The 26,759-nt window shown below is 37.5% G+C and overlaps 1 protein-coding gene and 1 long non-coding RNA gene across 6 annotated transcripts in view; one reads left to right on the top strand and one right to left on the bottom strand.

Annotated features, from left to right (window-relative positions):
- Positions 1–26,759, bottom strand: part of LOC133518998 (adenylyl cyclase 78C-like) — a 143,274-nt gene that overhangs the window by 48,718 nt on the left and 67,797 nt on the right. For 2 of the 5 annotated variants that reach the window (XM_061852846.1, XM_061852838.1), the window contains exons 3-16: positions 22,042–22,566; positions 21,473–21,548; positions 20,546–20,622; positions 18,976–19,068; positions 16,250–16,298; positions 15,928–16,059; positions 13,518–13,720; positions 6,384–6,573; positions 6,048–6,188; positions 5,761–5,840; positions 4,717–4,875; positions 3,764–3,900; positions 3,352–3,519; positions 3,147–3,252 (exon numbers count right to left, since the gene is read on the bottom strand). In XM_061852846.1, coding sequence (XP_061708830.1) covers positions 3,147–3,252; positions 3,352–3,519; positions 3,764–3,900; positions 4,717–4,875; positions 5,761–5,840; positions 6,048–6,188; positions 6,384–6,573; positions 13,518–13,720; positions 15,928–16,059; positions 16,250–16,298; positions 18,976–19,068; positions 20,546–20,622; positions 21,473–21,548; positions 22,042–22,566 — 2,136 coding nt within the window. Of the gene's footprint in view, positions 1–3,146; positions 3,253–3,351; positions 3,520–3,763; positions 3,901–4,716; positions 4,876–5,760; positions 5,841–6,047; positions 6,189–6,383; positions 6,574–13,517; positions 13,721–15,927; positions 16,060–16,249; positions 16,299–16,390; positions 16,653–18,975; positions 19,069–20,545; positions 20,623–21,472; positions 21,549–22,041; positions 22,567–22,882; positions 23,740–26,759 lie in introns of those variants that run through there. The other 3 variants (XM_061852864.1, XM_061852855.1, XM_061852874.1) reach the window with 3 other exon arrangements.
- The window catches only part of LOC133519090 (uncharacterized), a 123,783-nt gene continuing 105,327 nt past the window's right edge, over positions 8,304–26,759 (top strand). Inside the window, exon 1 of the long non-coding RNA XR_009799582.1 lies at positions 8,304–8,576. This is a non-coding gene — a long non-coding RNA (uncharacterized LOC133519090). The remainder of the gene's footprint in view (positions 8,577–26,759) is intronic.

Genomic DNA, 26,759 nt, shown 5'->3' with positions numbered 1-26,759 from the left:
TATATCTGTACATTTAAAAATTCATTATAACTATAAAATGTGTGTTTGAGAAGCCATGCTTTTAGTTTAGTTTTAAAACATTGCAAGGATGGAGCGGAGGTGACCTCTGCAGGTAATTTATTGTATACGGTCGGACCCATCACGTGAGTGACCTTTTCGGACTTCGCCAGTCGTCGCTTCACAGGGAGAAGCATATTTGGGTGCTGCAAAGAGCGCGCCGAGTCTGAGCGTTTTTTATATTCGCTAAAATTGACGTACGTATAAATTGCTATCTGATAGATTACTATCGACGGCAGAGTTAATATTCCTAGTTCTTTGAAATATGGTCTTACTGAGGTTTCCTGTGCTACCTGGACCACAGATCTTATGGCTCTTTTTTGTAATTGGAACGCATGCTGCCATTCCGTGGCGCGTCCCCACATTTCAGCACCGTATTGCAACAGGGAGTGGACAGTCGCGAAGTAGCTTGTCCGCACGGTATGCTGCGGCACTACTCGAGCCAAGCGGCGCAGAGCGAAGCAGGCACCACCTAGCTTACCACACAGCTGGTCAATATGAGTTGCCCAAGTCAGTTTCCGGTATATTTTGAAACCTAAAAAGGTGGTAGCCTCCACTTGTTCCAAGCTAACTCCGCCGGCCTTAATTGTCAGCAGTCTGGGTTCGCGGCCACCAAGGTGGAAATGGAGAAAGTGTGTTTTGGTTAGATTTAGTGCTAAACCATTAAGGCAAAACCACCGGGACAACTGATTTGCAGCATTGTTCAACCCGGTCTCCAGGCTGTCAATACTTGAGGTTGATACAATGCCAGCGACATCATCAGCATACATTAATATATCAGCAGCTGAGATAGATCGCTTCGGGTAGATCGTTTAACAGTAAGGAGAACAGAATGTTAGAGACTGACGATCCCTGTGCTACACCCATTGATGTTGGTAGCGGGTCCGATTTGGCTTGCCCCCCGTCTCCCACCACAATTTGGGATCTGCCATGTAATAAGTCTGTAAGGAGGCCGTGCGCAGAGCCGCGTATGCCGTAATGTAGAAGTTTGGTGGCTATTACGTTGTGGTCAGCGACGTCGAAGGCTTTGGAGAGGTCACAGCAAATCATGGCAACGTGTTGCTTCCTCTCCAGAGCGTCTGTAATTCTACGCACGACCTCACGCACTAGATCCGCAGTGCAGCGCCCGGCTCTGTACGCGTATTGACGTTCAGACAATGCACACGTCGAGGTTAGGAACGCCGTTAGTCGTTGATATAGCCCGTTCTCCAATACCTTAGCGACACAGGGTATTATAGATACTGGCCTGTAGTTGTCGATATTTTCCCTCTTTCCTTTGCCTTTATATAAGGGCGAAATCGTATGCGAATTACAACGCGTGGAAAGTCACCAGACTCTTTTTAAAACGTTAAACATATTAACATTGCCATCTCTCTACATATATGAGTGCTGCGTATTTGTTAACTCTAACCCTGATCTGTTCCAAAGGAGAGAGCCACCACAAGATTTCAATCTGCGTCCTAGAAACCCTGGTGTGCACCTAGAAACGTGTCAAACTAGCCTTATGCTCAACAGTATTGTGACAATGGGCCCAAGGCTATATAATAAACTGCCTTCTGACTTCAAAAGTACTGGCCCGAAGAAATTTAAATGGTTGTTGCGCAAATTTCTTTTGGAAAAATGTTACTATAATGTTCAAGATTTTCTATGTGATAGTAGTATATAAATATATTGACATCGAATTTGTTATATTATTCCTAAATGTAATTTAATATTAAAATGGCTGTACATTCTTATTAGTAATTGTAGGTGTAGTATGTAAGGTTTATTGACATTTTTTTTATTTGCTTTTTTTCTGTTTGTAACATGTATTTTAATTGTAAATTAATTTATTTAGGTAGTTATGTTTTAAAATGTCGTACGCCGGAAAGGTACATCATAGTTGCTACATGAAAAACACCCTATCACCTGTACTAAATGTATTTTATACCTATGATGACGAAGTAATAAATGATTGATTGATTGAAATCTTACTTACTTTCAATGGCGCAGGATACGATTTGTCCCTAAGGCAAGTGTTGAACAGGTAAGCTAGCACCGGTGATATGGTGTAACCTATCGTGTTTAGTAAGTCCATGGAAACCCCGTAAACGTCTTTGGTAGTTTTATGTTGAATACGGGTTGAAATTATTGTATGGACTTCATCAGCAGTGAATGGGGTGAGCCTCATAGAACAGTCTGCGGGCGCGCGGTTCTCGCTCAGCTGGGCGCGCACTATGTCAAAGTTAGCGCGCGGTGCCCCGCACGCTAGCGCATCACCCACAAACCTTCCATTCATGGCCTCGACTGCATCCCTTTCTGAGCTATATTTTACACCATCCCTGCATTCAATTACCTCGGTGAAGTCAACGGGAGGTTGGGAAGTTTTCCCTCTTTCTTTGTTAACTACATTCCACATAGCCCTACATGCATTTTGCGCATTGGTCATCTGTTTTACATAAAAGTCCCTTTTACATTGTTGCATTGCATAGTTGTATTTATTATTTAAACTTTGGATGCGACTTTTTAGTTCCTCATTTAATGGAAACTTACGTTCTAATTGAATACAGTCAAATAGTAAAGATTGAATATTTAAAATTTCGTAAGTAACCCAGGTATCAGTTTTATTCTCACGTGATTTTTTTTTTAAATGGGAAACATATATTAATTTTTTCTGATATAATGTTACACAACTTGGTTGATATGTGAGCCGCACTTGTGTCCGAAAGAAATTTCATCCAATCTATGCTATCAATCATTAGTTTAAAATTAGCCCGGTTCATAAAAGAATATTCCCTGGTTACGCGTGTTTGAATGAAAGGTGTCCTGCGCTGCGCTAATATTTTATGCCTCAATTTAATAATTTTAACAGCTACTATAAACACCAACTACCGCCGGTTCTATACCCACTCTCCACCCTTAAGACACAGGCGCAAGAAACTCGGCATATACATGCTGTGCATCTATAGATACATATTTAAGTTAAATAATAGTATTAGTAGGTAACTACTTAAATTGACATTTATTAAAGGCTTGATGGAAAAATGTTTACAAGTAGAGACAATGTAAATTGGTTGTAATTCTTCGTTTTAGTGTAAAAAATGGTTTACGTTCTGAAAGGGTATCTCTGGAGTCCAATCTGTATTGGTTTCATCCTCCAGGATGCTGCTGGGGCGACGGTTGCTAGACTCGGAGGCGTGATGGCTCGTTGGGACACTAATAAAGGAAATTACAGGTTTAGATATGTCGTTCAAATACTCCTATAAGTGATTATTTCTAAAAAGGGTTTAAGTTATAGTTGGAGCGGGTATGGACCTTGGTCTAGAACGATGCCGGGAGCGGCGAGGCTGCTCTGAGGCGTGGATGAGGTACGTGGTGATCCCATGTTCGCGGATGTAGGGGTCGCGGGCCTCGCCCTCACCCGGCTCCACATCGAAGGCGCCGTTCAGACATTGCAGCGTAGCTTCAGAGATGTGGACACGACTGAAATATAAAAAGAGTACGGAGGTATAGAAGAATAATAAGAATCCGTATAATAATATCATCAAATTCATTGCATAGGCTATATTTGCATCGTACTTAGATAAAACATAAAATCATCGACATAATAAGTAAAATGTCCAAAAGTAAAATTAAATATCTGCCTTGTCCAGGTTGACTACTGAGGTGGGGAAGATTAGAACGTCACATCACATATGATTACAGTATAAAATTGTATTGGTGTTACCCGGGGAGGCCGCCGCTCTCCATATGGTTAGCAACGGTGACGTCGTGCGACCACAGGTCGAACTGCCACTTGAGCTGGCCCAGCACGCCGCACAGCACCGTGCCGCTGTGGATGCCGATGCGCATGTCCAGGTCTACCTGCCGTGTTCACCCATAAACTGCTTGTACTTGTACCACTGAACACTATTACAATATTTACAATCACTCTTTGTAAGCCTGTGTTCACAGCATACCACTGTCCTAAGACCAATATCAAGCGAAAAGGGCTCGTGGTCGTGTCCGGGTTTTTTGTACCCGTCGCCGGGGCTCCGCGAGTCCGCGCCTATGGTTTACGGCCTCGGCGGCCCGTGTAATTAAGATCCGTGTATCAGTGTACCCGGATCCACGGATCTTAATTACACGCGGCCCGTCCTCGACGTATAATGGCGATCCGATGAGCAAGTTAAAAGGACAAATTGAATTATTCTTGAATTATTATTATTAGTGATGATTGACTAATATTCTGACGTGTAAAGGATGACACACGCTCGACTGCGCTTCGTTTTCTATGGAAAGCACCACGTGATTACCGATCAGCCGTCATAGGAAATGACGTGTCGTACGCCTCAGCCCGGGCGCGGGCCGGTCTAGCGTGAAAAGCGTGTTCGATTCTGAAAGGAGCGAAATGCAGATCCGGAGCCGAACGAAAATTCGGAAACGGATTTTGGCGGGTTCATGTAATACAGGGCCTTAGTACCGGGTAGGCGTGTAGCATGGATACCGGGAGCCCTAAGTGAAACACGAGTATTAAAAAAAATACAAACTAGCATATCAGCAGGGTTTGATGGTAGCCAGGTGGGTACGGAAATAGCTAGCAGCGATGGTTGTCATTCTTTTGAATTGTGCCGTACCTACATAATACCAACCTATGTAATTTGTTTAGGTGGCAATAAACTAGAAGAAATCCATGTTTACATAAAACACCTGCGTGTTGTAGCGCACGTCGCGGATGGCCCGGATCATGTGCAGCCCCATGTTGACGCAGCACAACGCATGGTCCGGCCGCGCGGTAGGCAGCCCGCTCACACAGAAGTAGCAGTCTCCCAAAAGCTTGATTCGCAAACAATGATTCTCCTGCAACCATAGCCGAAGTGAAATTATTCTATTTTCCAACGCAATATCTACACCTATCTCTACGTCTGCTTTTGATTTTTTAATCCAAAAGTGGCCGTAACGAATAATAAATAAATACTTACTTGCTGAATAATCATACATACATATTATGAATGAAACTATTGTCTACAGGTGTTAGATTTGTGTTTTAACTTCAGTTCTTCAAAAGAAACCAAAAATTGGAACAATAAAGTGACCGTTCTTATTATACGGCCACCTGGAAACGCTCATTTACCAAAAAATACAAGTCTTAAAATTGATCTTATGAGAGTAAAAAAACTAACAGTTGAGTTCATGTACTGCTATGGAATAATAGGAAAATAATATCAGACTTTTTAATGATATTTAAAACTTATTTTAATTAGGTATTAATGAATATATGTATACTTACTTAATATATTTTCTTATAATAAGATTCTAAAGGGGATCGGCCTATCAGTTAGAACAAAAAGTTGACAATTCCGAACAACTTTACTTCCGGGCCCCTTTGGTTTGATAAATACCTACCCAAGACAAGCATGAACGTTGAACAAGTACCTAATCTAGGTTGATATATTATGTATGTGTGTATAATATATATTTACAGTACATATGGGGCTACTTTATAGCACTAGTGCGAGAAGTAGCATATTATGTTACTGTGTCGAACATTTAAAGGGCCATATGTACTGTAAAACGTTGTACGATACATGTGCGAATAGGTAATTCGCAACTCGTGTCGATTTAAAACACTCCCTTCGGTCGTGTTTTAATTTATCGCCACTCGTTTCGAATTTCCTATTTTTCGCACTTGTATCGTAATGTACTATTTTGTTATATAAGAATTAATTATTAAAGTTCACTCACCGATGCCAAACGATCAAACCGAGCAAATAAGGCGTTCAATAATTTTACAAGTTCTTCTGCACTGCATTTGCTTGATAATTCTGAAATATGTTAAATCATGTTAGGTAAGTACCTATAGTTAAAACTTTACGGGCCTGGTTTAGTTTCATCTCTTTCTTACAAATACATAAGCCAAAATGACAGATAAAGACAAACGATTCATAGCAATAGCTAATTCGCCGGTAACTCGTTTATGAGTATATCAATGTCATTGACATTATTTATCTGTGCATGTGTAACTCACTTACCGGTGAACCCTTTTATGTCGGCGTACAGTATGGAAACATTTTGGTGTCGCTGAATGTACAAATTATTGAACTGTTGGTCTTGAAACTCTCCTTCCCTTGAGACGTGGTTGGCGATCTCCTTGGCCAGGAAGTCCGGAATCACTGTAGGGACATTAAGTACCTAACTAAATTAGTTTGTATCTGTATGACCTGTGCTACGTAGATTGTGCTAATGAAATTCGATCCTAGAAAATACGGTCTAACTTTCATTAAAAACTCTAATATCTTCCTTCTAGTACTTTGACCAATTTATGAACATGCGGATGGCGAGTGCGACAGTGCGAGAGCGATCATTACCACTTTGAAAGAGTTTCCACTGGCGGTCATTCTCGCGCTTGGTACGCTGACGCGTGCGCACCGAGCGGTAGGTCTCGCCGAAGGCCTTGCGCTGTCCCCAGTCCGTCAGGTACTTGGCGTAGAGGCCGGCAAAATTCACTGCTAAGTAAAGCAGCGTATTGGCTATCAGGATTCGCGTCTTGCATTGTTCCTTAATCATAAACAAATAATTGTATTGCATGGGGTGCATTGATCTTTAAAAAAAAAAACATTTATTATATTATGCCATGATATTGAATGAAATTAAATACTGATCAAAATCATTAGTATGCATTAAGCATTGAAGTAGTACAAGATTGATAGTAGGTAGATAGATAGAATACCTACTCTTTATTTGCACACCTCAGTAAAAAGATACAAGAAAAGAAAAGAAACAATTGATTAAATAGAGGCAGACAACAGGCGGTCTTATCGCTAAAGGATGATTCCTTCCAGACAACCTTTGGGTAGCGGAAACAGAGAAGCTAATCGAAAAATCGAAAAAGTAGGTGTTGCTAAAACGCTATGAAACCTACATTCACACGCACAATTATAGTTAATAAACATACACATATAAGTAATAAAAATGGACATAAGTACATAAACGTACATATAAAATAAACCGAAATATAGATAAATATGACAGCAGCATGTCAGCCACAGAGTAAAAAAACTATGTACTCTATAACACTAAGGGATAGATAATGTTCTTTGATTGATAATATCGGTAACACCTAGCCCATTTTAAAGCATTTGTCGACGTTTATTTTCTTCAGAAGGGTGTCCACCAGGAGAATAGAAATAAATAAAATACATGGCGCACCGCACGAATCTTGCGGTAGATGATATCGTAATCATTGGATAATATATTTCTGTTTATAATATTCCCATGAGTTACCACCACTTTTTACCAGTGTTACAACTGAGAAATAAACCCACTAGTTAAATAATCACACCAAAGTTAGTTGTGGTATCTTAAAGGAATCTTGAGCGTTGCGAGGGTTTCAAAAGGCACGAGGGGTTAACACATTTTGCCACCGAGTGAAACACATTTTTTTTCACCACACCCACGCGAAGAAAACTGTTGGAATTAGGTAGGATCTACAATACGTAACTCTTTTCATTACTCTGGTTAGTTACCATGGTTGTTTTAATAGACAAATATGTCTATATAAAAACCGGCCAAGTGTGAGTTGGACTCGCACACCGAGGGCTCCGTACAAAAGTTTACGGCTTTCGCAATTTTTCTTTTATTCATTTTTAGGGTTCCGTAGCCAAATGGCAAAAAACGGAACCCTTATAGATTCGTCATGTCCGTCTGTCTGTCCGATTCTGTCACAGCCACTTTTTTCCGAAACTATAAGAGCTGTACTGTTCAAACTTAGTAAGTGGATGTATTCTATGAACCGCATTAAGATTTTCACACAAAAATAGAAAAAAAACAATAAATTTTGGGGGTTCCCCATACTTAGAACTGAAACTCAAAAAATCTTTTTTCATCAAACCCATACGTGTGGGGTATCTATGGATAGGTCTTCAAAAATGATATTGAGGTTTCTAATATCATTTTTTTCTAAAATGAATAGTTTGCGCGAGAGACACTTCCAAAGTGGTAAAATGTGTCCCCCCCCCCCCCCCGTAACTTCTAAAATAACAGAATGAAAAATCTAAAAAAATATATGATATACATTGCCATGTAAACTTCCACCGAAAATTGGTTTGAACGAGATCTAGTAAGTAGTTTTTTTTAATACGTCATGAAATTAAAAAAAAAAATTTTTTTTCTTCATACCTATACGTGTGGGGTATTTATGGATAGGTCTTCAAAAATGATATTAAGGTTTCTAATATCATTTTTTTCTAAACTGAATAGTTTGCGCGAGAGAACCTTCCAAAGTGAAAAAAAGTGTGTCCCCCCCCCCTGTAACTTCTAAAATAACAGAATGAAAAATCTAAAAAAAATATATGATATACATTAGCATGCAAACTTCCACCGAAAATTGGTTTGAACGAGATCTAGTGAGTAGTTTTTTTTAATACGTCATAAAATTAAAAAAAAAAATTTCATCAAACATATGTGTGGGGTATCTATGGATAGGTCTTCAAAAATGATATTTAGGTTTCTAATATCATTTTTTTCTAAACTGAATAGTTTGCGCGAGAGACACTTCCAAAGTGGTAAAATGTGTGTCCAAAGTGGTAAAATGTTGAACAAGATCTAGTAAGTAGATTTTTTTTAATACGTCTTAAATTGTACGGAACCCTTCATGCGCGAGTCCGACTCGCACTTGGCCGCTTTTTATTTCTTTATAAGACGTTGCTTCGTACCAAATTTCAAGATTCCGATTCACGGGAAGTACCCTGTAGGTTTGATTCCCTTGCGAGTGTCGAAAATTTGCGGAAATTTGCGGCATAAACGGCTGTATCTTTTGATTGCGTTGGCTTAGAAGTTTGATTTTTGACAGTAGACCTTAGTATTTGATATAAATTCCAGCTTGATACCTCCATGCGTTCCTGAGAAAAAGAGTCGAACAAGAAAGTGATCGTATAAGGGTTCCGCTTTTTCCTTTCGAGGTACGGAACCATAAAAATGAGCATGTAATAAACATACAAGTGAAGTGTGTTGCCAAATGGCAAAAAACGGAACCCTTATAGATTCGTCATGTCCGTCTGTCTGTCCGTTTATGTCACAGCCACTTTTTTCCGAAACTATAAGAACTATACTGTTCAAACTTGGTAAGTAGATGTATTCTATGAACTGCATTAAGATTTTCACAGAAAAATAGAAAAAAAAAAACAATAAATTTTGCGGGTTCCCCATACTTAGTCAACTCAAAAAGTTTTTTTTCATCAAACCCATACGTGTGGGGTAACTATGGATAGGTCTTTAAATGATATTGAGGTTTCTAATATCATTTTTTTTCTAAACTGAATAGTTTGCGCGAGAGACACTTCCAAATTGGTAAGTTGTGCGTGCCCCCCCCCCCCCCACCCTGTAACTTCTAAAATAACAGAATGATAAAACTAAAAAAAATATATGATATACATTACCATGCAAACTTCCACCGAAAATTGGTTTGAACGAAATCTAGTAAGTAGTTTTTTTAATACGTCATAAATGGTACGGAACCCTTTATGGGCAAGTCAGACTCGCACTTGGCCGCTTTTTATTATTTACAACAAAAGGAAAAATATCAAACAAAATCTAAATCATATCCAGACGAACGTTAAATATTTATCATAAAAGTCTTTTCTACCAGACAACATAAGGAAACAACTCAAAATATGCATCAGATTACTTTGCCACAATTGTGGTTAAAATGCTACTTTCTGATCGGATTATGAACAATCAAGACAGCGTTTATCAGCTGGTGTGGTGGAAATTGGTTTGTTCAGTTGGAGGGCAGTTTAATGCCTCGGCGTTGATGTGAAAATTAATCCACTCTATGTTTATGTAGGTATTATTGTCTGTATTGAACATTAAAATACTTTGATTTATGAGAATAAAATAATATACTGCTACGCGTACCAGGGTAACGGTAACGATGTACAACTGAAAATAAATGATAATCCTTCATGTTTTCGTGTTTATTATCATGTAACTAACACTATGAAGTAGGAAATAAAATTATCATTATTATAAAAATTTTAGAAATTTCTTTCCTTACATCACCAAGATGGCGCTAGCTCAATCCTTCTTACTGCCCTTATTAGATTATGCTGACTTTTGTTATCTGGACCTTACGCAGGACCAGCTGAATAAGCTTGAGCGCCTCCAGAATCTGTGTATAAGGTTTATATTTGGCTTGCGCTAATATGACCAGCTCAAGTGGCTTGCTATTCGTCTTCGCTGTGACTCTCATGTTCTCGCCCTTCTTTATGGCATTCTCTTTAACCCCGCGACATCACCTTATCTCATAGAGCGTTTCTTTCTATCAGACTCTCAGTTCTCAGACTCATTTTCCCGCTCCTTCCACATCTACTTCTAAATTTTATAGTAGCTCTTTTATTTTCCGGGATGTTCGGTTATGGAATGCTTTGCCAGTAGAATTAGATTAATACATATACTTTATACTTACATATATACAATACAACAACAGTAGCAACTTAAGGCAGAGATAAAAAGTATATATAGATATTTGTGTATTATATATTGTTTTGTTGTTTGTAAAAGATTTTTATTTATTTATTTATTTATTTAATACTTAATAGTCTCCATATTTAGCTCCTTGCACTGCCTGTTGACTTTTGTATGAGTTCTACATTTCCTGCTACCAAAGCGTCCAAGGCGTCCGAAGGTTGTCTGGAAGAGATCGCTTTTTACCGTTAAGAGCGCCTGTTGTTACTTGGTTCTATTTTCCTTTAAATTTATTTGTAGTTTTACATGTATGTAAAATGAATAATTATTGGTGCAACAAAGAACAACAGCTATTATTTCCTTTATTCGTTTCAAATCTTATTATTATAAAAACAAAAAAAAAAACCCGACTGCTTAATAACTGAAGAGGAAAAAACAAGTACCACAATACCAATATATTGAAATAACTAGGTACATAAATACCTTGAAGTGACCCTTGTTTCAACGTCTGCTGTATGCCCATACGAAATTGACATGGCGTCGGGGATAGTGCAATACCGCGCCACTAACAAAGTCGAAAGAGTTCGAAACAATGTACAAGGTAATTAGACCTTACTGCAGTTGTTAGTTACGCGGTATTGCACTATCCCCGACGATGGGCAATGTTGGCGGAAAGCCCAGATATGTAACTAGGGCGGGTAACCCATTTATTATTTTTAGCAATACAATTATATGTAGGTATAAACACAATCGATGCAGTCATCATCATCATCATCACATGCCTTTGCGTCTATTGCAGACGATTAAAGTATTAAAAAATTTAAAGTATTGCTGTTTAGACAACGGGTTTAGTGACTGGAGGCCGATGCGTGAGCGGCACAACCTCCCACATTTTTGGTAGAGAAAACTCATGCCACCTGAGGTTCCAGTCCCGGTTTGCTTTCTGCGACACCTTCTGTTATCTAATGCATTAAACCAGGCTTGGTCGCATAGCTTCTCTCCTCCGCAACACGCTTGCGCCATCCATCACGGTTTTCAGGTTCCCCAGGCATGATGGTCGATTTCAAATGCTGACATGTCTCGCTTAACACAGTCTTTAAAGCGCAGCATCGGTCTTTCAACGTTCCTTTTAGTATACGCAACTGCACCAAGCAAGACACATCGAGGTATTTTAGAGGGTTTTCCATCCGGTGCACATGCCCCAGCCACCACAAACGTCTCTGTTTGAGAAGAGCGGTAAGCGGCAAAGGTAGCTCTGCTTTATCAAGAACCCTCTGATTTGTCACTTTGTCCTGCCAAGTTATGCCTAAAATGTTGCCTCCTGAACATGGTCGCTGCTTTGCCAATACGAATATCGATCTCTGCATCAAGCGAGAGATTGTTTGATACAGTCGATCAAGGTAGCAAAACTTATTGGCGACTTCCAGAGCTGAGCCTTCCACCAGAATTCTGGATGTTTTTGCACTGCCTTGCGCTAACACGACTGTCTTTTTGGCATTGATGGACATGGAGAACAAAGTGCATGCCCGGGAAAACCTGTCCATGATGTTTTGCAAATCAGCTGCAGAGCTCGCCACAACACATAAAAATCGGCCATTAGAATTTAAGAAAAGTTAGTAATATTTTTACCTAACTTTAGTACATTGTACCGGACAAATGGCCGTCGGGCCAATATATTAGGAAGTATGCAACCATTAAAAGTACATACTAACATTATATTATCCCATACATTTTATTCATGAGAAAATAAGTAAGGTCTGGCGGCTCTGGGATCATGCTCTGTTAGCCCCCTCTTAAAACAATGGTCTAAATATTACGAAGTTGTAAGTACCAAGTACAATGTAGGGTCTCACATCGAATTTATGTACCTACCTACCTATTTAGAGTCACACCAAGATAAGTTGGCAGCGATTTTGACATAATAACACCAGACGGTGCATGTGTTATTTTAAACGTCAAACTTCTATGAAATATGACGTTTACTTAACAGTTGCACAGGCTGGGCTTTCAAAATCTTTTCCAACTTAGCTTGGTCCAACTATACATACCTACCTATTTGTTACACAAAATTATCTGACAGTAATTTTGCTTCACTTTTGTAAAGATTTTTCGAAAAGTTAATGTTGGGTGTGTGCTTTGTTTAAATATTTTGTATTACATCATACAAGATGTGGTATTTACTTTATAAGCACTCAAAGTCAGCGTTTAACTTTTTTTTGACCGGGAAACCGCGGGCATTTTATGTAACTTTAATAAGGTTAGATGGTGTTAGAGAAACACTTGTAGGGAATCCTCCTACAGTCTCTCTTGCCCCGAGCAAAATAAACAATGTTTCTCGTACCCGCATGCGTGCTGGAATGAGCACTTTCCGTTCATATGTCGAAACTTTAAAGAGCCATATGTACTGTAAAACACGATACACGTGTGAATAGGTAATTCGCAACTCGTGTATCGGATTCACTGCCCTATTATCGCGGCTTTGGAAGTCTTACTTAACTTGTATATATGTATTTTATCCGAATCGTTATAAATAAATGTGCTACGCCACATAGGTATATTAAAGATAATTGATTGTAAAAGAGAAGTAAAGTCTAAGAAAAAAATGTGCCCCTTAGTTTGACATCCAAAACAGATGGCGTTGTACTGCGCCATATGTTTTACGGTCACTGAATTGTCCAACGTCAACTTTAGATAATCAGCAGGGCTAAGATGGTCGGCTCTTTAACATTTGTCACCATGCCTATCACGTTCTAACAAGTATGTAAGTGCAAAAGTGACGGGCATAGTGACAAGCGATAAAAATGGAACCATGTTGCCACTGCACAGTTACCACAAGTGGATGGAGCTGTACCTGCTTTACCTCTCAAATTCGAAGCACGAAATTGTGTTAGATTTTACACGTCTTACTCAATCAATGTATCTTTGGTATATTAAGTTATTTTCGTATAATAGAGGAATGGTAATGAACTTATTCTTGAATAGTAGAATTGTGTTCCCGTTGGTTTTATTGGGGTATGTAAAGAAATAGAGAGCATTACTTGTGGATTTGTGCAATCTGGATCCTGGCTGCTGGTAATGTGCAGCGCGGCAGCCAGCAGGTGCGCCATGGACGCCAACAGTCCCACCACCATGCACCAGCCCAGCGACAGTGGCAGCATGGCGTATGGCACGAACACGATGAACAGCATGTACCACACCTGGTGCTCCGCAGATTCGAACCCGATGCCTGCCCCGCTGAGCCCTGCCGCAGCAATTATTTGAGTGTAATTGCTGCGGCAGGGCTCAAGAGTCAAAAGATTTTTTATTACCGTCTGAAAACCTGTATGATAAAAAACATTAGTAATATGTACCCAAATTAATGTCAATTATTATGTACAGTAAGTAAATTCAATGCTATAATTCAAATTATGTTTTTTGTAGAAAATTTTATGGTTATTATTTATATATGTCATTGTTTTGCTATGGGTCATACTTTACAAATTATTTACGATACAAAAAACCTTCAAAAAGTAACCTTAAAAAAAAGAAGACCTTTTCATAGGTAGGAAGGTATGGTTAAGGTATGAAAAGGAACCTTCGAATAGATTTTAATTAACTTTCTCTTTAATATCTTTTTAAATATTGATCCCTTCAAAAAGTGTAGGTACTTAATCTTTTTTGTAGAAAATGTTGTGTAAATTATTTACGTTTAACAAGGTTTTTTGCTATTGGCCACCGTTTACGAGTTATTTACGAAAATATAGAAAAATGGACCAAAAAATTTGATTTTATGTAACTTTCCCGCTTTAATATCTTTTTAAATGTTGATCCTAGCGAAAAAGTGTACGATTATTTGCGTGAATGAACATTTTTTTCAATAGGCCACCGTTTAAGAGTTAAACTAAAAAAGGAACCTATAAACCTAAGCGCCACCCCCATCGATCAGTACTTTCAGTATGTTGTGTTACGTACGTTTATCTACAAATATACCAAAATTCGCTTATACACAAATTATTTCCGCCATTGGGCTGTTTTTGGTCTTCGTTTGGTGAAAAAAAAATCTTATTGATAACACGGATAAATTCTATATCTAGTTTAATTTATCGCCCGTATTGGATTTACACACTGTATAATAATGTATATATTCACAGGACAAACCAGGAACAACGCCCAACTCCGGAACGATTATTACTCAAAAGTATCATTCTAGGGTAGTGGAACTATTGATGTAGATATGCCAGGGATAGGATGGGAGGAGGCTCGGGGAACCTGGGGAAGATTGATCACCCCTTTTGATATAAATAAGAAGTGACAATGTTTTACATCGACAGGTGATTCAGTAAACTAGGTGAGTGTAAAAATAGCTTTTAATTATTTTGCTGTTCGTGGCTGCACTGTTAAACTGGTTAGTGTAGAATTATTTCATACTTGTGCCGCTAAACTTATTTAAAAATGATTTCACATCACCTATTCGGAACAAGGCTTTTCTTCCCTGCTAGGAGGTATCAAAGTGGCACTTTTCTGTTCTCAGACATATTATTGTCACTTTAAAATATTAAAACAATGAAATATGGAAATAGTATGCACGTAATCCATAAAGAATATTTATAGGTAATCGGTGAGTTGAATTTATTTAGCTTAAACAAAATTTGGAAGCAATAATTTCCTCATAGGTGACGTGAAAAGCAGTATGTATTACATGGTAGCAACGTGTTTCCACCTTGGGCGTTAAGACTTGAATCCCTCCCTACGCTCAAAATTAAATGCATGTTCACGCTGTAAATATGAGTCATTTTGCTCCCGTGTGACAGAATTTACTATTTTCCAGTTTTCAGTTTCAGGAAATAAATAACCCACTCTATATTTATGTAAATATTTTTGCCAGTATTAAACATTACAATTTGGATTATTAGTGAGAAAATAAATCCCAGTTGTTACCACTGGTAGGTGGTAACTACTGGGAATAACTCCTAAAATTAGTAACCACGTCTTTGAATGTATTCAAATATAAACTACACTTTACTAAACGACTAACAATATTATAATCAGAATCACACTCACTATCACTAGCATTTACTTCACACTTTATTAAATAAATCCAGTTAAAATTTACAATAAGACACAAATATTTCTCCGACCGCGATTTCTAAACTACTGACTTTTGTCAAAACGTGCCACGACCAAACGCGAAGTTAGGTTGGTATGAATGAGTGCTGCTAGCGTAAAAAAGTGTATCACTTTTGGTTTAACTTGAAATCAAGTTTACCAAATTGTCCCCTAGGGATCAACCCTCCCCAGGTTCCCATATATTTACACTTGTTAGAAAGTGACGTAACAACTGACGATAAGACTATGACAGAATGATCATATTTTGTTAAACATTAAATGTACTCAGTTGTATGTTTCTGTTGAACTCGCAGCTGTCCTTTTTGTGCAAGTATTATCGGTTAGTTAATGCATGTTAAGTACCCTGAGCGACGAGTAGTATCCAGGTGGTAGCGGCGGCCCAGTGCAGGTAGTTGTTGGCAAAACAGCGCCACCAGCCCAGCAGGCATATGCTCACGTTTAGTAGCGAAAAAGCCGCGGTCCAAGCGATCGGTTCTGTAAAAGATCATACAATAACAATTGTAAATATCATATTGCCCAAGTTGACAGAAGAAAATGTATACCTAGCCGTGGTGATAAATGATCCCAAAGTGTGCGGCCAAGTTCTAAAGAAAAAACTTGTAGGTACAGTAAGCTGCGACGGTACGGTCCTGCCGTGCCGTACCAAGGCTTCTATTTCACTTACCTGCGTCTGTTTTTGGATGTGTTGCAAGATATATGACGGATAGGCTTATCTGAAAATATATAAAAAAAATTGTTGATCATTATTTCAAGCCTTATACAGTTTAAAGTAGTATGTATAATTGTGGCTCTGTAAGCTGTAGACCTTGCGAGCATAGCTCAGTGGGGCGACACTTAGAAACGTAGTTAACATTAGTAAAGATGGCCGTGGTTTCTATTAATGGCATCCGATAACCTACTTTTGCGTAAAGTTGACTACCGATTGTGCAAACTACATCACCAGATGTCACTATAAAATTGGTACAATTTAAAGGTATAAATACAACATTAAGAAGGTTGCATATACCTCGTATTTCAAGACCTTTCTTTATTCATAATGTTGTTACCTAGCAACTGTTGTTTACTGTCAAATAAATGTAAACAGAGATATGATTGATATGAACTTATTATTTCTCTATTAATTTTAAAGTGCAGAGCAGAGCAGATCGGAGCAAGCATTAAACACGAGTCAAATTCAAATAGGGAAATTAGAATCCCAATAGTTCTAGTGTTACAAAACCTGGAGGTTTAAAGATTTTTGTAAATAATATCAATCGATCTTAATTTTCCTGAGGATCAAATGTCGATATAGGACTCATGGCATTTAAGCAACACAAAGGTCAGAAATGAGAGTTAAAGTCTGACGCTCGCACTCGACGATTGAAACGCCTTTAACAAAATGATATTGTAATGTGACGTTACCATTACATTTCTCTGTCCTAAATGTATGGAAGATTAAGAAAATTGCTGTATTTGACCCTGAAATATTGCGTTTATGCATGTAGATGTAATACAATTTATTTTTCAATAAAATGTAAGGAATCGAATGGTACCGCATTTTCTTCTTTCCTTTTAAAAGTTAAAAAAAAAAATGTCATTCTGAATTCCACTTTTTTATAATGGATAGCTCATTTCCTATCCATTTAGCGAAATTTTGTTATGGGAATTCTGAATTGTGTTTTGTTATTTTGATGTTATTCAACATGTGTCAGACACCCAATTACAACCAAAAGGCGATCAACGGGTAGTGCACAGTGAACGGAAATAAAGTACACCAAACAGTGCCAACGGACCCATTTTTAGTAAACGACTTCAAAATTATAACATTGGACTGTCTCAACATGCAACAAAAACATCCAAAAACTCTGACCATTTTAAGCCACTCAGGACTTATATTGGTGCTATAAATACCGCACAAATATATAGGTATGCGGCCCCTGACTGGTATTACTGCTGGTGTAATGACTTTTGAAAGGTTCAGAAAAAATAAACTGAAACGAAAACGCTTAGCTCGCGCTTCGCGCTCGCTTGGTCAATTGACAATAAGTCGTTTAAATACAATAAAAAATAAAAATAGTTACAATTCAGCATACATTATTGACTGGGGAACGAACCTCCCTATCCGCTTTTATGCTTATTTAAGTAAGTAGTTAATAAAAAATACGAAATTAAAATGCAAAAAGAACAAAAAAAATGTTCGCGGGGTTTGAACCATTGCAAAGCGAGTGTATTCCATCGGAGTCACGAATCTGATATGGTGAAATTAGGCTTCTTATTCTGAAGTAAGTAAAAACCTAGATATCTAAATACCCCCTAAACCAGCGTTTTAAAATATCAAATTCTTTGCTAAGCACTCTGTAATGTAAACAAATCTCGCAAGGAAGAAACTCTTATGATATCGATACGGCTATTTGTTTAGGCACGACGTGCCGACTCTGCCGTTTTGAAAAATTTACATAAACTGGATCTACAAAACAACTATTTAATCATAGAATATCGTCACAAATTTCACGCGAATCGGTTGAGAATTGCGACCTGTAGAGGAGAACATCCGGACATACGAAAGCAGATTGCCCGAGTCAAAACGTAGACCTTGGCTAACGCTTTGGTCAACTAAGCACTTCTTCTAGTTTCATGTACCTACTGTATTGTTGACACCGGGTTGACTTTGGCTCTGAATTGATATGATTTATACTAATATAAGTGGTAAGCGCTGTGGGCCACATATAATGCAGATAATACAAGGTTTTTTTGTTTTTTTACATAAAAGGTAATTTTTATTGATAAACACATAACCTAAATATAATAAAAAAGTTTTTTTTTATTTGGTGGTAGCCTCTCGAATACATTTTTTTAATTTTTCGATGTCAATCAATAGGTATGTCCAGACTAGACCTCAAAGTGGCAATACCGCAGTCAAAAATGTGTTTTGTACCGACTTATGGCGAAAGAATGATTTCGAAAAACATTTAATTATCTCTGAAACTAGGCCTAATCCATAACATTTTATATGACATTTTAGTTTCTAAATATTACCAGGAATGCTTAGTTAAAATGTCTCGCAATGCTCACGGGCACCTTGTATAGTAATTGTAAGTATTTCTTGTAGTGGCTGTTGTAATTTTATTACATTGTAATGCACGTGCATTAGGTACTATATTTACAGGGTGTGGATATGGAAAAAATCTAACTGGAAATTCCAAAGTTACCAAATTAGTGTTTCTAGATTCCTTATTTCGGAGGAATTTTAATTTTAAGTCATGTTTTACAAACAATGAGTTTTACATAGCGATACGCTCGTGTCGTCAGGCGTGCATATTAAATTATATTTAAAATGTGAACCGAGAAACGTAATAGGTAGTTACATAAATTATGTAAAACTCAAGAAATAAACTTCCGATTCATACTTACTTTGAGAAGAAAGTCGACAACGTTGACCATGATTAACGACTTCTGCCGTTGTCTTCTGGAATATCGTTGGTAGGAGAGCTCTACGCCCTCGTGCTAAAAAATATTAATTATAATGCACGGTCATATAAAGTGTAGAAGAACAGTACCACCTAATATAATATATGTAATATAAATGTTTTTGGTAAGATTACGTACGGTAAACTGTTACTAATTGAGGGCAAGTAGCGGAGACCAAGGAGAGTTGACACAAATTTAACTTTTTTGGTTATAATTCGTCTATTCAATTGTATTAGAAGCCAGATTTACGAAATCTGTGTAATCTGACACCAAACTTCTTAACCATTTACCATCCGAAACAGGAACACCATATTGTTCATGGAACTATTTAAAAACATTTGTTTTGTGTATCTATCCCGTCTGTGTCAACTCTTCTAAGACCGAGGTAACTTGAAATAGGTACTGCGGTAATGTGACACACATGTATAGTTTATGGTTTTAAACAATAAATTACAAACTAGTGTCCATGAAACATTTTAGGCGATAGTTTTTTAAATATAGGTTGCGGCAGCGCAACTTGAAAATATGCTACTTAAATCAATATTTTTGTTGAGTACCTAAACTGTGTAGTTGTTAGTGACTGAAGCATTATGAAATACACGTATTTTTCAATAAGCATTCAGTTGCTAGAGCTAAAATATAATTAAAAAATATGATTTCATCAAAACAAGTACAATCTAAGTTGCAATAAAGTGTGTCAACCTACCTCATCCTTGGGTTTTTCAGATGTTTACATTTCTTTGCACTTGTATATATGCACTTTAAGTTTACAAAACATGGACTTTACTTAAAACTTTGATAATAAGTCCAAATATATTATAAAAAAACACTGCCAGAATGGTCCAAACATAAATTTAAAAAATGATAATACTGATTAAGCAATGGCTTTGAAAAAATGCCGAAAACTTACTTATAGCAATATTTTGGCTAACCCTGTTAACAAAAATAGTGGGGATACGGTAAGGGACATATTCGGTGTCGTGTCCTAAATGGGACAAAGTAGAAGAAAACATTTTTGAGGCAAAAAAAAACTATGGGGCAGAGCGTCCAAATCGGCCAACCCTCCATCCAAAGACCAATAAATTTTCGCATCAAATTATTTTCTACTTTTTTTAAATCAGAACATGATACCGAATATGCCCATAAACGGATCTCCACTATTTTTGTTACATCCTGTATAACTTTGGCGAGATATGGATGTTGTGTCAACTTACCTTTGTGTTAATTTACCTCGGTCGCCCCTAACCTAATATATATTGAAAATCCATGTTCTATTTTTAGAACAATAATAAGTACCTACGTGTAAGTTTATAGATAAGCCAAGCCTTGCTCGTAGCGCTAGTCAATAATTAAATAAATACCTAAGCAATTTTAACAAGCTCAAATTCTAATGGCATTTTAGTCTTAGGTAGGTACAATGTAGTCACCAACCAACATATATTCATTTGTGTCTGGTTTCCATTTATATACGTATTCAAAATGCATATTCTTGTCTGATTAAGTACGTACTTACTGTAAAACTGTTAGAGATTGAGGGCAAGTATATTCCTTTGTAGTTGCGAACTGGCCGGAGAACACCTTCTGCTTCCACTGTTAATGTAGATACGAGTAATGATCGGATTTGTTAAGTTAAATGAGTAACAATACAATAGGCTGATTCTTATTTTATTGAAGTTCATTTTTTCTACGCGTTAATATGGTCCATATTAACGTTTGACGCATAGTAAAAAATGTACTTCGATAACATAGGAATTACCCTTGGACAATCATTAGATAAGATTTAGGACCATACAAGTTGTTCTAATATTGACAGTGTGATTGAAAACTAAAGTCTACATTTTAAAAAGAAAAATAAATTGACATAAATCAAACCAATAGTGCGAGTGTGAAATGGGTGCTTTCACCCGAATTAAGAGTCCGCTTTTCATTCAGACAATGATTAAAATTCGGAACACATTGCATGCTATAAAATATACTAGTGGCTCTGTGAACTGTGTAGACCTCGCGGACCATTGTTGAGGCACCGCTATTTTGAAAAAAAAAACCAAATTGAATCTATAAAATATATCGTTTCAATTATCGAACATGCTCACAAAATTTTACGAGAGGAGTCTGATATCCGGACATACGAAAGCAATTATACAAAAGCTGAAACGGAGACCTTCGCTTTCGTTCCGTTAATGCAATTAATAGATGTATGGGTAAGCGATTTTCAACCTAGCCTTGCTTGTTATGAAAAGGAAGAATATAATTAATGAACACAAACTTATTTACGGGACTTATTACACTTGTATAGATCAAGACACTTGCGGCCATTGATTACAGCGATATGATAGGTGACTAATTTCAGTAAGATATATTTAACAAGTCCATTGTGGGCATTTTGTGTTGTGTGTAAGTAAGCACGTGAGATGACGGGTACGGGGTGCGGTGCTTGTACCATCGGCGCGAAAGGGCTCTCCGCTGTCGCGGCGGTAGCTGCCCGAGGATCGGGACACGGCGTAGCTCACGCGCTCCTGTAATGAATTAAGGACCTACATAAGTCAAAATAACACTGTTTATCGTATATTAATCTAATACCACTCAGATGTGACAGTCACGGAGTTGTGTAGGATTCTTGTAAGAATAAAGCTAATCTAACATACTATTTTACCTAAACATGCACGGCAGTTATAATTATAACCTTGTTCACGATATCATTTAAATTCACGGTCTCAGCCGCTTATTATAACACGTCTAAGTACTGATATACGAAAAACTACTTTGCTAAGTTTCACTATTACTAATAGCAACTAATATAACTAATAGTAAATGACTATAGGTATTTTTTGGAAAACATTCACATATTAGCGATAGGATTAAGTAGGTAGTTGTATAGTTTACCATTTTTATACACACACATACTTTCCAACTTTGTACGCGTAATTAAACGCCGGCAGAAGAAATGTTACTTTAAAAACTCAGACAACTTGATTTAAACAATGAAAACAAAGTTAAACGCGTAATTACTTTAACAAGGTGATCGTCAGGAGCCGAGCAGCTGGCGCCGTCCGGAGGCAGGCGCTCGGCCTCGGGCGCGGCGCGCTCCACGTCCGCGTCAGCGCACCTGCCTAGCTCCGCCTCTTGGTTCTCTTCGTCCTCGCCATCAGACCGCCCGGGAATACTTCTCCGACCCGGTCGACCGTCCTCGCTCTTGATACTTATTCTGACCCCGATCTCTTTAGTGTGCGCTTTATTGTCGGGAATATGTCCTTCTTTACCGTCTCCACGAAGGCAAATTTCAGAAAATCGACAATTGTCATCATCTTTTGTCTTATAGCTCAACCTGCTGGGATTTACTATAACTTCGTGATTATTATCTCCAATCTCACTTCTGCCACTTGAACCGACTAAATCCTTACTACAAGTTTTATCAGCGGTATTGTTATTACTTTTATCTTCGCTGAGGATGCTCTCTTTGTTATGACTATTGTTGTTACCATCACCGCTTTGTCTAGTTCTCGTGCATAAAAGCTGCTGATGATCTGCTGAACCCTTAAAATAGAATATGATAAAAATAGATTATTAACAGTCGCGACACGGCAAGTGCCGAGGATGAAAGACAGAGCCGGGAACGTTTCTTATAAACTGCTCCAGGTAATCAGTAATTTTATCGATATAACAGTTATCAAATGTAAGTAATTAGGGTTAGCTTTTCTTTTCATTCAATCCTGTAAAAAATAGGTACAAATTAACAATTTCTATTTTGAATGAGAGTACTCGACTTTTTAATTAGTGCCGTACAATATATGCCTATGCTATTCTCGTACTAGATACTGTACTTATATAGTAAGGCCTTGATCACACGTACCAAGTACAGTAGCGAGGTAGTGCTCGGCCGAGTGCTCATGCAGTACTGGGTACTCAATCTCGGTTCGTGTGATGTAGGCTTTACCCTCACTCGCAGAGGGGAGGTCGAAGTTTTGTTCTAAAAATGTAATGTCATTCAGTCACAATATCATTTATAACTACAATTAATAAGCCAAGTTTAACATAAAATAGATACACGTTGTAATATTCAGTTTTCCTGGAACCATTTAAAGGCTTTCACACTTGGATGCGCGAACTTTCATACAAGAATAATCTCGATCGATCATTGATGATATTACCAAATATTACTAGTAAAGGCTGTTGCTGTTGGTAGTGTCAGTCCTGTTACCGAATTATTGGATAAAACTTGTCTACTTATTTTAGAAATTTACGTTTTATAGCCTTAACATAACTATGATTTCATGAGAAACAATATATATTGTTAACAACGAATAATACTCGTAAATACAATACACGCACAAGTAAATGATTTATAAAACGAAACATACAAACTAAATATAAAAACCTTGCAAAATCACTTCTGGAATGGTGCCCAGGACGCTGGTGTCGCTGCCCCTTTGAACACCAGAGAGAAAAAGCCCGCCCTGTGGGGGCGCGCGACACCTATTTATTAGTCGGACCGACACTTATTTAGTTTTTTAGGGTTCCGTACCAAAAAGATACAAAAGCAACCGTAATGGTGTGAGCGTCTCAGGGGTGTCGAGAGGTGTACGCCGCTTTCTATCCAATGGCTGATAACAGCCACTGTGCCAACTCGCGTCTTATGCAAGTTTTCACTTCCACCCCTGAAGCATTTAGCTCTAACGACTCCTCTCTGAACGGCCAATCTCAGCTCTGGCTTGCCATCAGCCAGAGCTGAGAGTCCTGTTATTATTATTTTTATTAACTATGGAAAATGCCTAATAAAGGAGGCAAAATTTCAAAGTCTAGTGACTAGGTCAAGTGGGGTTACGTTTGAAAGAGCTCAAATTGTACATTCCAAAACTATTTTTGCTTTTATTTCATAGTGAAAAATAAAAGATTTATGAAGGAAAATGTGAAAAAAATACCATTCCCTAAGAACTTCTACGAATTAACATTGTCATTTTATTTTCTCTTTTCAAGAGCATTAAAAACGGTCACTTTGTATGGACATTTTCATACCTATATGGATTTTCGTTAAGGAAATAATTTACCAGGAATGCGAATTACAAAATTGTTGTGGAAAATAAGAACAAATTTTAAGATTCCTTTACTAGAAGACATCAAGCTGTACATATAATGCAGGAACCATAATATTTCATAAGCGAAACAAAGGTATCGCATAGTAATGAACAGATTTTATATCAGCATGAAGCAAAGCAAAACAGAAACTCATCGATACAGAGATAAGGTGACATGAGCAAGCTAATAAGTTTACTGAGCGATAACATCGCTCGAGGCTCTGTCCGCCTCACGTATTTGCCAACACGGCATGGTCCTCACCTCCAGCTTCGAGTTACACTTTTTTAAAGATACCTATACCCTACCTGCACCCTTGGTGTATTATTTTCCTGCCTGATTTTAAGGGCAATCGGAGCGTCCTTATATTTGGTACCGTAAACCGGGGTGACTTTAATTTTCGGGTCGACTTTAATAATAACTTCCATCCGCTACTAAAGTGCTTGTTTTAACAATTTCAATAACACCTTAGCAGTTATTTTTTCTTTTTTGGCAACACTGATAGTTTCTTAAACGCATAATGACCAGGTGTGTGTGTACATACTATTATTTCGTCTAGAAAAACAATATTAATGGGAGGTTAAGGAGGTTATAGGAGTACGCTTTTCTTCCCTATTTTATTGGCTGAAAAACTTTGACTGTACTTGTGTCAATAATTAATACATGTAATTTTATGGTATCTTCCGTTAATCAGTGTTTATTTGTGAGTTAAACAAAAAACATCTGAATTAATATAATCTATACATACGCAAGTACCCGGGGAATCCATGAGTCACGTGGTGAAATTGATCAAATGATTACAGTATCACCAGGAGTTATTTATGAGCTTTCGATGTTTTCATGTATACTTTCAATACATATATAATAACTATAATAAGTAGGTATCGTTTGTGTCTGCAGTAGAGGAAGAGATTGTAGAATTGTAAGTTTGTTAGGGGTTGATCCAGGGGGCGACACTTAGAAATGTAGTTAACATTAGTAAAGATGGCGGCGATTTCTATTAATGGGGTCCATGGGGTCCGATAACCTACTTTTGCGTAAAGTTGACTACCGATTGTGCAAACTACATCACCAGATGTCACTATAAAATTAGTACAATTTAAAGGCATGAATACAACGTTAATAAGGTTGCATATTATACCTCGTATGTCAAGACCTAGCTTGCTTGCTATGTTGTTACCTTGCAACTGTCGTTTACTGTCAAAAAAATGTAAACAGAGATATGATTGATATGAACTATTATTTATTTTCTCTATTAATTATAAAGTGCAGAGCAGAGCAGAGTAAAATCGGAGCAAGCATTAAACACGAGTCAAATTCAAATAGGGAAATTAGAATCCCATTAGTTCCAATGTTACAAAACCTGGAGGTTTAAAATTTTAACAGTGTTCAAGGCTATGCCGGGAGGTTCACATATTTTCGAAGGTAAGAAAAAAATACCATCCTCCTTAGCACTCATGCGATTATTTCAATTTTGTTTACGACAAACTTGTCGGATGTTAATCCTAAATCTGTGCGAGTGACACTCTGCCAAGATTCGTGCAATTTGATTCCGCTAAGTTAGACGAGATGGAGTGCATCTATGGAGGTACGTGCGTAGACAAGACATGCGTCTTATGCCTGAAATTCATTAGTACAAGAAGGACCCCTAACAACGATATCATTACTCATGTTTATTTTAAAGAATATCTGGAGCGAATTGTTTACGGAGCTAGGAAGCGAGACGAAATTACCAAGAATTCTCCGATTTATGCGTGTATGGACTATAATGAAATATGGCAATGTATACAAATGTCCACTGGAATAATTTCGTCGCTGTATAATTTTGACAAAGTATAAAAATGTCCATGTGTATATTAGACCAAATATAAATATGTTGCGACAATAGACTAAAATAGAATATGACGATATATACGAACATGATCGATAGATGATACAATACTATGATTGTAGACATTTTTATACTTTGATAATAGTCATTTTTATATTTCGACTTGACTAGACTTGAACGTTTTGATATATTGTCTTTCTAATAATCGGACATATTTATGTTTTAAAAGTAGACATTTTTATACATCGCCATGTTTCCTTATAGTTCAGACACGCATAAATCAATTCTCCTAATGCGCACTTTACCTGTCCTTACTTTACCTCCGGAATATCTTGAATTCAAGTCCAGTCGGATGTTAAGTTCAAAGAAGGAACGCTCAGTTGAGAACTAGGCAAGTCAGTTATGCGCACATGAAAGAGTTCTAAGTCAGACTGAGACACAAGTCACAGAGAACGAAGCTCAACAATTAAAAGCAATAAACATATACTTGCTTTACTATAAACAATGTCTATTTTTTGGATTCCATTCTTTTAAAACTTTTCTAGATAATACTAGGGTCTACTGGGGCGGCTTACAAGTTAATATTTTGTTTGATATTTTGAAAAAACAAAAAAAATATGAAAGTTACGAGAAATCAAACAAAAAAATAACTTGTAACTTGTAAAACGCCCAAGTAGACCTAATATTATGTAGTGCGAAAGTACCTATTCGAAGCGTGCAAAGCGGGTGGTGGGGGAAGCCGGAACGATCAGAGCACTTGATGTGGCCAAATATGGCAAAAATGCTTCGTGTGTCAATTCCCATACTATTCCGTTATTTTGTTCAC

Source organism: Cydia pomonella, chromosome 1 (genome assembly GCF_033807575.1).
Source record: "Cydia pomonella isolate Wapato2018A chromosome 1, ilCydPomo1, whole genome shotgun sequence".
In the NCBI taxonomy this organism is placed as follows: domain Eukaryota; kingdom Metazoa; phylum Arthropoda; class Insecta; order Lepidoptera; family Tortricidae; genus Cydia; species Cydia pomonella.
This window is presented reverse-complemented; position numbering and strand designations above follow the sequence as displayed.